Source organism: Vicugna pacos, chromosome X (assembly GCF_048564905.1).
Source record: "Vicugna pacos chromosome X, VicPac4, whole genome shotgun sequence".
NCBI classification, from domain to species: domain Eukaryota; kingdom Metazoa; phylum Chordata; class Mammalia; order Artiodactyla; family Camelidae; genus Vicugna; species Vicugna pacos.
Window position 1 is genome coordinate 101,303,289 of NC_133023.1, and position 12,727 is coordinate 101,316,015.

Consider the following 12,727-nt stretch of genomic DNA (forward strand, 5'->3'; position numbering starts at 1 on the left):
TTTTCATGGACCTATGGGTAACTTGTGTATCTTCTTTGGGGAAATATATCCTTAAGTCCGGGGAAATATATCCTTAAGTCCTTTGTTTCCTTTGTCCATTTTTTAATTGAATTTAGTTTTTTGTTTAGTTGTAGAATGAAGCTTATACTTTCAAAACTTAAACCACATTAAACTTTTAGAACTTAGACTAACAAAAGACTTTGTTGAGGAAGAGTGTTTTAGCACTGTAGTTATTTAGAAAATCTAGGGTATGGTGATAATTAGAAGACCAACTTTTACTCGATTTTGTACTTGTATTAAAATTCTCTGCAGGCAATGGTCCTCTTTATCACCTGCACCAGGAGTGGACCACTGGACCACTCCCACTGACCTGCCCTTGGAAGGCCACTGCTCCACTCTGAGTTTTTTAGCAAAGAAGTGGTCTAATCAGCATTGGGTTTGTCCCTCCCAACATTATTTTTGTCCTTGGGAGTGCTAATGGTAACTTTTAATAGGGTGAGCATTTTGTACCTTGTGAGTAACTTCAGTTTACATCATACAACAGGGGTGCAACAAAGCCCATTATGAGGTAGGTGGCCAAGAGGTGATTTCTCTTCCTGACTTGCTTTGAGGAGGTTATCATAGTTGCTGTCCACACATCAAACCCTCTTCCCATCTGGGTTCTGGCAATCTAGACCCCAATGTCATTCCCCAACCCAAACAAATGCAGTAACACTACACCATTTTACTCCTTGTCCCTGACTCAGTGTTAGGAGGGAAATTTATCTTCAGTGCACAGTCCTGACCCAGGCCTGACCCAGTCCTGACCTCTACTGTCTGACTCACTGTGGACCTAAGGGTCTGGTCCCCAACCACCCAGGACCTCACATCCCTCCCTTCCCATGCACCTGCCTCTCCTCTTCCTTCCCTCCCTCCCCATCATCAGAAAATTCAGATAGACACACAAATATCACGTTTTCACAACTTGATTTTTATTTTGATCATAGCCATTGGTGTGAGATTCAGATTACTATATTGGTGTGAGATTCAGTCTTTGTGGTTGGCCATTTCTCAGAAACCAGGCATCTGGAGACACAATTCTAAGATCTTTGGCCTTTTCTATTCAGTTGCTGGCTTCACAGGTTATATGAAGTGGTGGGCTTCTCCAGGGTCTCTTGTTCTGGGACAGGTTGAGCTTGTCCCTTATTTTGATTCTGCCTCTTATTTTGATTCATTTTCTTACTTTGATTCAATTTCTTGTTAAGCATGGGCTTCTCCAGGGTCTCTTGTTCTGGGACAGGTTGAGCTTGTCCCTTATTTTGATTCTGCCTCTTATTTTGATTCATTTTCTTACTTTGATTCAATTTCTTGTTAGGCATATAGTAACAGGCCACCATTTTTGGTTTTCTGTCTGTTTTAAGTTTTTTAGACTGAGTGGCAGATGTTTGAATTTTTTTTCTTGAATTCCTTTGACAGGATCTTTTGACTTTCATGGTTGTCTTCGGTACCTAGAAAGGCAAGAGAGCCCAGAAGGGTATTAGTTTGGGGAAAGACGATAAGGACTGAATGGGAAGGGGAGGGCTTCATGAAAAAGGGGTTGTGGGGTGATGATTGGTTTTGAGCCAGGCAAGGGCAGGGTCGGGATCTTGGGCAGCAAAGTTAATGGAGAAGAGGAGGAGCTTGGTTAGAGTCATCTTACTTTGACACCATCTCTGGACCTTGGTTGACAGAGGGTCTTCTTCTCTTTGATCCTCAGACTGGATTTTACTGCAGCTGTTCTTGGCTCCTGTGGTTTCCTGCTTACCTTAGTCATGATGGTGCCAAGAACTGACCTAACCCAAAGCCTCTGCTTCTGACCTCCCTATATATACCCTCCTCAGACAATGAGGAGCCACACCCTTCAATTTGATTGGTCAGCTAGGCACTGCCCCAGCCAATGGTGGCTTAGGAGGCCTTAGACATCACAATGCACCACTTAGGACATCAACATGGGGTAGTGGATGCTGGGGAGGCCATGATATGGCTTTGATATCAAAGTACCACTTCTGATACCTCTGTGGGGGTGATTCTGTGAAGGTAAAGGTTCTCTGGTTGGACAAAAGGGGCTTTTCTTCAGCACCCCCCAAACAGCATTCCCAAACTGACCTGCTAACTCTCCTCATCACTCCATGTTCAATTCTGGAGGCTCACATGTCAAGGAGAGGATATTTTGTCTAGGTCATACCCCATGGCCACCCCTATTCCACGGTTCATTCTGTTTTCTCTCACCCTTCACCATTACCTAGTATTTTGTATAGCTTACCCTCTGAGCTAATATGGCCATATTTAAGTCTTGGTAAAGGTGTGGATCATTCTACTTCTCTCCTATGAGAAGGGATAAAATTAAAAAATAATTACAAGTGTTGACAAAGATGCAAAGCAACTGGAAACCATATACAATGGTACAATCAATATAAACTGGAACAATCATTCTAGAAAACCCTTTGGTAGTCTCTCTTTAAAAAAAACAACTTTATTGTGGTATAATTTCTGTACAGTAAACTACACACATTTCAGATGTACAATTGGTTAAATTTTGATAGATGAATATACCTATGAAATCACCACTGCAATCAAAATGCCTAACATTTCCATCACTCCCCAAGAGGTGTAAATTTCGAACTCCCAATTTATCCCTTCCCACCCCTTTTACCCACTGATAACCATAAGTTTGTTTTCTATGTCTATGAGTCTGTTTCTGTTTTGTAAATAAGTTCATTATGTCATTTTTTTAGATCCCACATATAAGTAATACCATATGGTATTTTTCTTTCTCTTTCTGGCTTACTTCACTTTATCCATTTATCTGTTGAAGGACATTTAGGTAGCTTCTAAGTCTTGGCTATCGTAAATAGTGCCACTACGAACATTGGGGTGTATGTATCTTTTCAAATTGGAGTTTTCTCCAGATACATGCCAGGAGTGGGATTGCTGGATCATATGGTAAGTCTATTTTTAGTTTCTTTAAGGAAACTCCACACTGTCCTCCACAGTGACTGTACCAATTTACATTCCCACCAGCAGTGTAGGAGGGTTCCCTTTTCTCCACACCCTCTCCAGCATTTATGGTTTGTGGACTTTTAAATGATGGTCATTCTGACTGGTGTGAGGTGATACCTCATTGTAGTTTTGATTTACATTTCTCTAACAATTAGCGATGTTGAGCATCTTTTCATGTGTTTGTTTGCCATCTGGATGTCTTCTTTGGAGAGATGTCTATTTAGGTCTTTTGCCCATTTTGATTGAGTTGCTAGTTTTTTTTTTAATATTAAGCTATATGAGCTGTTTGATAGTTTCTTTAAAGGTTGAATAAACCTTCATAAGATCCATCCATTGCACTCTTAGGTATTTATTCAAGGACAATGAAAACATATCTATACAAAGACTTATAGGAATATTCATAGTAGCTTTATTTGTAATAAACAAAAAACTGGAAACAATGCAAATATCCATCAATAAGTGTGTGAGTGAAAAAGGTATAGCCATATAATGGAATGGTACCCAGTAATACAGAGTAATGAAATCTGATATCTGCCATAACACTGATGAATCTCAAAAAACATTATAGTGAGTGAAAGGAGCCAAATAAAAAACGGTACATACTGTAAAATTCCACTTACATAAAACTTTAAAATGTACACTAATCTGTAGTGACAGAGAGCAGATCATTAGCTTCCCCACAGTGGGGGACAAAGAGGAGTGAGAGGGTGAATTATATCAGTCATAGCTCAATAAAATTGTTAGAACATCAACAAGCAAGCAAACAAACAACAACAACAACACAGCACTGGAAGGGATAAAGAGAGTGAAAGTCAATGCCACTAGCTTTCATTTTCACATCTGCAGAGGCTCACGGAGATGCTGCTACCCAGGGTTATGGATGAGAAGGCAGCCACTGCCCACTTTCTAGATTTTCTTCAGCCTCAAAGCAGATTAAGTGGCTGGGGAATGCAGAGATGGCAACAACAACAGAAAAACATGCACTGGGGGATCCTACAAGTCTGCTTGCCACTTACAGAGGAAGCAGAATGGATTTTGCTTCATCTGTTTCCAAACCTCACACGAATGCGTATTACCATATGGAACCTGAGACTATATGGACCTCATCTGGCAAGGCAATCTGGTGCACGTATCCCAAGTTTTCATCCTCTGAAACAGAGGGGAAGATAGAAGGGGGATGTAAAAGCTTACTGAATGTCAGCAAGGAATATCAGGCCCAGCATAGGATTGGGAGGACTAACGAAATTTATAGGGGTCTATGTCAGAAGCAAAAGCACTGCTCAGACAAAGCAAGGGAACAAGCGCAACATTGCTTTTGCACTTACCTGTTTAACTTTGGATAGCCAAGGCCATCTGCTTACAGGTGACTATAATTTATCATCCAAGCTGGAATACTTTCTTAAAGTGAAATCGGAGATATTAATAATCACACCTGGATAAACAAGAGTAAAGTGGGATTATGGTGGGCAAACGAGGACAAATAGTCAAGCTATCTAAATGAGAGAAGCCCCCTGGATCAGCTATTTTATATTGTAGGTAGGACTCAGCATTCTCCAAGCCACACTTTGACAGATAGTCATAAAATGTCTCTGGGGTTCTCTGGAAATCCTCTAATTGCAGTCAGTCTTGGACAAAATTGTTTCACCTAAATTATCACTTTGGAAGAGAACTAGTTTGAAATACTCCACCTCTTATTTATGACTTATTCACATGCCATTATTTAGGCCAAATCTGGTCAGAGAGAGCAGTAAGGACTTTGTGATGAGACCTGAGAGGCTACTGCTTTGAGAAAATGTAAGCTGATGTGAACTTGCCTCATACCTTTGAGACAACAAACTACAGAGTTAACCAGAGAAGAGAAATTAATATTGAGGATCTGGGCGGGGGGAATTTGGGGATGGTCCTCAGAAACAGATCAGTCTTCTATTTATTTAAGCACTCTGCTAACATCTTCTTGGTACAATCTCTTAACAACACTATAACGCAAGTAGTATTAACCCAGTTTCATTAAGTGAAAGAAAGAATAATCGCAGAGATAAATCATCTGCTCAGGTTCACACAGCTAATGGTGAGTCAGGAATTGAGCATCACTTTTTGACTCTAAGCTTAATGCTGGTTTCACTAGGGCCATGGTGTCCTTAGTATAGTCATTTACCAGAAATTTCTTTCATTTCTCATAATATAGAGACAAATCTGAGTATGGACCTGTTCGGAGATTCATGAAACTGAATTTATAGCTGAATCTAGAATTTTTTTAAATGTTCTCTTGCAAAGATCATAATGAAAGTAGACACTGACACATCATGGTCTATTGTGTTTTAGGCAGAGTTTCTCAAACTTTAACGTGCTTACAGATCACATGAGGATCTTAATAAAATGCAGATTCTGTTTCAGTAGGTCTGGGGGAGGGCCTGGGATTTTGCATTTCTAACAAGCTCACAAGTAATACTGATACTTCTGGTCCATGGACCACTCTTTGAATAGCGAGGTTATAAAACAGGAATTGATCTGGGTCATTCTTTAATGTTTTGAGAAAGTTAAATTCTGCCAGTGACAGGAAGACTCATTTGTGACTGTTTTGTTTCGCCTCTAATGCAGACCCATTGGTATTAGAGCAAACCTCCAGTATATCTGAGTTTTTTATTTTAATATGTCTGGAACTTGGCTGTTGATCATTCTTGGATTGTGTTAGTTCTGGGTGGGGGTAAGCAGCATATGATGTTGGATATATTGTTCCTCAAGACATGCACCTTTTCATTTTTCTTATATTAATTCTTATGTCAAGGTATATGTTCTGTTTTCTCTCTTGTACTTACGTGAGTGACACAGCTGACCACTATGTTCTTTGAGTGGGCACAGTCAATGTAAATATTAAAGAATGATATCTATCTATACATTTGGATCACTGCAGTTATATGCGAAATCGACATTGGACCTCTTCAACTGAGAGAATGGCTGAACCATTTCTTGAGTAACTCTCAAGTATTAATGCACTTCCAGTGGGGCTGTCTTCCTTTTTGAGATGACATTATGTATAACTGAATACTGAAAGAATTAGAAAAGTAAACTGGAGAACATTCTGTCCTTTGATTTATTTAGGGCTCTTGGGGGCCTTGCTAGGAGTGACTGAAGTCTCCTTTAGATGATTAAACATACTTACACAATTCAATTCTTTAAGGACAATCCCTGAAGAAGATCATCAAGAAAATGATAGCAATCTTAAATCAGGAGTAAAAACAAATGGCATTTTGGAGAGTGTGAGAAAAATTGAAGGATCTAGAGAAATGAGTTCTGTTTAGAGAGAGAAAAGGGACAGAATGAATATATAATTACTGGAAAGCCTCTTCCTTCTCTTCTTCCAATGATAAAAAAAGCAACAAAACCAAAATTCAATCTCCGGGTAAGCAGTAGGCAGAGGTCATGATCTGACTTCACACCCTACCAGCTACTCCCTCTTACTCTGTTTCTCCTTTACACGAATCACTTCATTACCCTGAAAGGATCTTTAAAAAGTCTTGACTCACTCTGGAAGTCTTTCCAATTGTGGTCTGAGCAACTAATATTAGGAATTACTTTTTGAAAATAATATTTAACCTCTTGGAAACAAAGAACATTCTGAAAAATTGACATTGCTTGTGTCATTTAATACTCATCCCCTTACAAATATCGTACTACGCAAAAGGCAGCACTCAGAAACACAGCTGCCCTTGTCTGCAATGATTTGCCCACAGTTTCTAATAAATGTCATTGATGCTTTCATTAAGAAAACATTACCCCCTTCTCCCCTGGATTTTTCAGTATTTACTCACTGATAACATGAACACATGTGTTTCAGTTGGAGAAGATGCGTTGTTTCCTCAAAGGCTTTTCAAAAATCAGTAGTGTGCAAATTGATCCCTGAGATCATAGGGAAATTCTGTTACTTTGGAATTTCAAAGTGTTTTCATGTACATTTCTGTTGGATCTGTAATTGTTGGAAGGCTCTTCAGCAACCCCTCTTAGCCATGTGTATAGGAAAGGACCTGTAAATAGCCACAAGGGTGAGGATAAGAGAGAATTTAAAGGAGGTCTTTTATTAAGTCAATCTTTGAGGCTTGTTTGTTCAAATTTTACTATATTATTTTGGGTTTTGGTAATGCTCTCTTGTATTTCGGTTAGAAAAAAATCAATCATGCCAGCCCACTAAATCTTGCAAAACCCTCAGGCAGACAGACTCAATAGAGAAGGGCTCTCTGAGTTCTTCCTCCCCCTCTCTTACTATTCACTTTTCAGCTACTTTTCTAAAAGCGTCTTTGAAATCACATATCCTTTTGGTCAGTGCTAAAAGAAGAGGGCTTTCTGACTATGAAGCCAGCTCCTTCTTAGCAACAGATGACACACACGCACCCGGAATAGCTACAAGCCCTCTGCTCTCTGTGTGTCTCTTGTATGACCAGTGACAATTTGCTTAGTTTCCCCTCACCTGCTTCCTAGCTAGTAATTACCCAGAGACAGAATCTTTGTGTAACCCTGACTTACAGCTATTAGAATAGGATGTAATTGTACCCAGTGTAATTGGCTTCAGTGGCAGAGCCCCATTAACCTGGCACAGCCCTTCTTAAAGCAGCCTGTGATCTAGCTCATTAAATTTTATCTTCAGTAATAAGGGAAGTTACGACCTTTGCTGTTCTTGTCTTAATGTATTTATGCAGACATGTCACCTAGGATATCAAAACATACAGTGTCATCAAAATGCAGAGGCAGGTCAACCTTATATACTCAGAGTGACTAAAAATTGAGTTCCAAATGTGATGCGGATGAAGGCTGTGACCCATGCTTAGAGAGGGTCCCGAGAGGTCCGGCGCGGGAAAAGCATCCTGCTGGGAGAGTTTCCCTCTTGCCCAGGCACCCTCCCTTTCCAACCAGCCAGTCAGTTCCGGGCTGTGAGCTATGTGCCCTAGTGGAGGGGCTTGGGAAGATTCCGCAGTGCCCATGTGTCCCCACGGTGTGATGACCGGAAAAACAAGGCCAGAGCAGTATCTGCTTTCTCCGTAAAGCCTAATGCGCCCCTTTGACGGTTGTCTGAGAGGTACTGTGCGTAGAAAAATGGACTGGGTTTTCATCTCAGGTTGGGTCTGAACCTGCCAGGTAAATACGAGCAAATAGGAGTAGAGAGCACTACTCTGGGTCCAGTTTACCCATTGATAAAGTAAGAATATTAACCTAGGTGTGATCTAAGATCATTTAAAAGATTTCAAAACAGCCAAATGAGTGGCATGTTTTATTTTTTTTAAGTATCTGAACAAAACTGAATCAGATCAATTCTCCTTTTCGTTCAGAGACAGTACTAATGACGGCTACGTTACCAGACCTATGTCTGATGAAAGCAACCCAAGAAAATTTTGTTAAGAAAAAAAAAAAAGCTTTGTGTGTGGAGAGTTTTAGAATGTGCTAGAACATCAGAAAATTCTTGACCTGACAATTTAATGTTTGTGACAGTTTTCTGTGTCAACTTGGCTAGGCTGTAATACCCAGTTATTCAGTCACCACTAATCTAGATGTTACAGTGCAGGCATTTTATAGATGTGGTTACCATCCTAATCAATTTACTCTAAATAAGGAGATTATTACCCCGATAGTGTGCAGGGGCCTCATCTAATCACTTGAAAAGCCTTAAGAGCAAAACTGGAGTTTCCCTGAGGAAGAAGAAATGCTGCCTGTGGACAATGTCTCAGGTCCTGCCCGTGAGTTTCCAGCCCACTGGCCTGCCCTGTGTATTTCCAACTTGCATAGCCAGATGCCACAATTGCACATCAACCAATTCCTGGAGGTGTGTGTGTGTGTGACTGTGTACATCAGTGATGTACACAGTCACACACACACACACACATACTGTTGTGGGTTGAATTACATCCTTAAAAAGATATGTTGTGGTCCTAACCTCCAAACCTAGAATCTAGGAATGTGAAATTATTTGGAAATAGAGTCTATGCTATGTAATCAAATTAAGATGAGGTCATACTGGATTAGGGTGGGCGCTAAATCCGATGGCCAATGCCTCTATGAAGAAACGGAGTTTTGAAGAAACCGAAGGGACACAGGGAAGAAAGCCAGGGAACACCAAGAATTGTTAGCAACAACTAAAAGCTAGAAGAGCCACAGAAGAATTTTTCTCTAGAGCCTTCAGAGGGAAGGTGGCCCTGCTGACACCATGACTTTGGACGTCTAACCTCTAGGTGTTAAAGAATGAACTTCTACTTTTTTAAGCCATCCATTTTGTGATAATTTTTTACAACAACCGTAGGACATGAATACACCTACTTAACTGCTGGTTCTGTTTCCTTGGTAGAACTCTGGCTAATTCAATATTCTTTCGGTGAAAATGCATTTTTGTAAATGAAATTACAGAACTTTTTTCTCAGGCTATCCCTGTAACTACTTTTCCACAAATGGAACTACTTCTGAGAAATCTTTGCAGAAAAAAAAAAAAAAGCCATGGTCAAATAAATGTGGGAAACACTTGGGAAAAAACACTTGGGCTGCAGAGTTGTTTTTAAACTTTGGCTTCTTTGGCCTAGGGCCTTTAATATGATAATATAGGTCAAGTGTCTCCAAGAGGGATCTATAGAATGCAGCATTTTCCAAAATTATATACGGTTGGAAATTCTGTTCAGGTACACATATTAATATTTCCCAGAAATAGTGCTTCTTGAAAAATGCTTTAGAAAGTGCTGGATTAGAACCAAATTCAATTATTTTCTATGTCATTGCCTTTTTTAAGGATACAATCTATTGATGATCAATACAGAGATAAGAAGTGCAGAGCTGAAAGTGTGGACAAGTTTACATACAGAACAGCAGAGCCAAGTTGCACTTCTTGAAACTTAATGAAATCATTGAGAAATTGACAAAACCAACTCATGTCCATCTGTATTAGTTGGGACAGGCTAGAATGGTAAAGACTATGTGGTGACAAACCTGAGTTCTCAGTGGCCTTACTCAACAAAGTTTTGTCACTCATGTCATAGTAACATGTGGCTCAGACGACCTTCTAAGCAGTGACCCAGGATCTGTGCTCCTTGCAGCTTGTAATGATGCCACCTACAAGTCCATCGCTTCCAGCCAGAGAGGTTGGAGAGAGGCATGTGGAGGGTGTACACAGACGCTTGACTGCCTTGGACCATATCCTATTGGTCACATTCTAATAGCCAGAATTCAATTTATAGTCCTCATTCATTGCAGAATCACTTCTTCCATTTTAGTGGGAAGTAGGAGGCAAAATATACAGGTTACAAGTTAGAGAGTGGTAGATTTGGTGACAGGAAAACAAAGTATTTCCTGTCCAACTGCTTTTATTCCCACTCTGCTTTTTAACTATAGGCTTATATTTACTTCAGCTTTCCAACTGGCATCAGCATCGCAAGCACTTAATTCACTTGGGGTTGGAAAGGACGGGTTTTGTTGATAACGCTATTTTGGGGGTTCAATTTGGTAATGTCAGCTGACAATTAAATTAAAATTACTTAAAACCATCATAGTCAGTCCAAATAGAAGTTAAATAAGATGAAGAGCACGGTACACTGTTTTCTTAATTTCTTCTCATATTTTTAGCTACTTTGATATTTAGCTACAATAATATAAAACCATCTATTCAAAGACAAGGTTTAGATCTATGTACTATCCCTTTTCTATTAGAAAAGTCAGTTTTGATGGTTATATCAAGTCAGCAGTTTCAAGATCTATTCTTCTCAATAAAATACATAATTTAACAAAATATCCAGTGTTTTTTCCTATAAAATAAAATATTTAACAAAACACACTGAAATTGCCTAAGCAACAATTACTGCCAAGTAATTTAGAAATTCGATCTATGGAATTAAGCGAATAATGAAAGATACAGTTTTAAAGCAAGGCATTCCTAGGTACAAATTAAGTACCTTGGCTTTCTAAACCTCAGTGGGGAACTATTTATCTAACAACTTGGTTTTTCTTAGAGACCGGACTGTAGAGTCCCTCTGGCCATTGTGCTGTGTTTTCACTCTGGGCTGCAGAGTTGTTTGCTGTAGAACTGAGAACAGAGTTTCCAAGCCCAGTTCTGCAGAATCACAAAAGCTTCCTCTTTTATCTTTTTCATACACTAGAATCCTGGGTAAGATGCCAATTGAAAATGAGGTACTACTGCTTAAAAAAAAAAAAAGGTTACAAGCTGCTCAGCGCTGACTTTTCACTACCTGCCTGTAACTTAAAAAGTGATGGCACACTTTCCAGCACTCACCTTTCTCTTGTTTTCCCACGGCTTCTCTTACACCCCATCAAACCTTCTAATTCTGAACCTTTAATCCTTCTGTCTTGTCTCCTTCAAGCCCAGTTGAGAAGGAATACAAATAAAGGCAATAAACTACCTTTCCTTATGAGATGCCCCTCCAACTGTGTGACTGTCCTTTTGTAATTGGTGTTTCCCTGACATCTTGAGTACCTCAATGAATGGAGAGAAAAGGAAACTAATATTAACAAAGTGTCTCCCGTGTGATTTTACAGATTTTATTCTCACCGTGCTAGGTACTTCCTGTACGTACACTCCCCCATTTTCATGCACCGCCTTTCTCTCCACTCCAGAAGGTGTACTAAAGGAATTCTGTCTTTTTCTTTGCTTCTTAATGTTGAAAATTACCATGTCACTGGCCAAATTAATTCAATGAAATTCTAAGATATTTCCTTCACATATATTCCCTATTGCCTGTGTAGAAACAGCATTAATAAGGGATGCAGTAACAGGGCTGAACTCATGTCTCCTGGAACATAACTAAGCCAATTACAAAAATATTCTGCCACCCAGAACTTCATAGACTCAATCAAAAATGTGGCTTATAATTATTTGTTTAGAATGGTCTCTTAGGAAACAGACAGCATTTCTCCTGATATAACAATTTTCCTCTGTGAAAGAACATTTACTTTGAATAATTTTAAATATTATGCATTCATGCTCATACCTCTTCCCTGGCAACTGCATTCTTTTTCATGACCAGGAAAATATGAGTTTTATAGGAAGAAAAATGCAATACAGTAAAAAGATGTTTTTTAAACATAGTTTCCCAAGAACCATATTTTTCATTTCTTAGACAGAAACACAATTTCTATGATGCATAAATAATACTACCAATGATTTTTAGCTCAGACATTTCAAGGACATAACCTAAAGGTACAATTCTAAAAAAATTGCTTCACCTGTAAAATACAGGAAGAGCCAATATAAACTGTGGGTATGTTATATGCTTTTCTGCATAGGGAACTGAATAATAAATTCATGACTCATCAAGTACCCAGATATACTGATGCATGTGTCTTGTCACATATTAACATCTTGAATGACAGTGGAGGGACATAATGTGTCTTTCAACATTGTTTGTGACTATTCGTTGAAGGCCTACTCTGTGTGGGTGCAGAGTTAGGGCCTGCAGTACAGTAGTGGAAAAAAATAGACAAATTCCTTGCTTCACGATACTCATTATCTAGTAGAAGAGATGGAAATCAAGCTAATTATCCCAAAAAGTGCAGAATTTTAAACGGAGAAGTTTCAATGAAGAAAGTGTACATGGTATAAGCAAAATATATAAACACTGGTAGCTGAGTGGATCTGGGAGTTATCTGAAGGCTTCCAGGAGGAAGTGACTTTTGAGATGAGATCTGAGGGATGAAGAAACATCAACTAAGAGAGGCGGCAAAGCAGGAA

At 39.3% G+C, this 12,727-nt stretch overlaps 1 protein-coding gene across 1 annotated transcript; it reads right to left on the reverse strand.

Moving 5' to 3' along the window:
• Positions 1-998: 998 nt before the first annotated feature.
• LOC116277464 (spermatid nuclear transition protein 4) lies at positions 999-1,823 on the reverse strand. Its single transcript, XM_031671657.2, has 2 exons — positions 1,679-1,823; positions 999-1,487 (listed from the first exon to the last, which is right to left on the reverse strand). Exons 1-2 carry the CDS (start codon positions 1,790-1,792, stop codon positions 1,116-1,118), a joined length of 486 nt encoding a protein of 161 aa, XP_031527517.1. The 5' UTR covers positions 1,793-1,823; the 3' UTR covers positions 999-1,115.
• Positions 1,824-12,727: the final 10,904 nt, after the last annotated feature.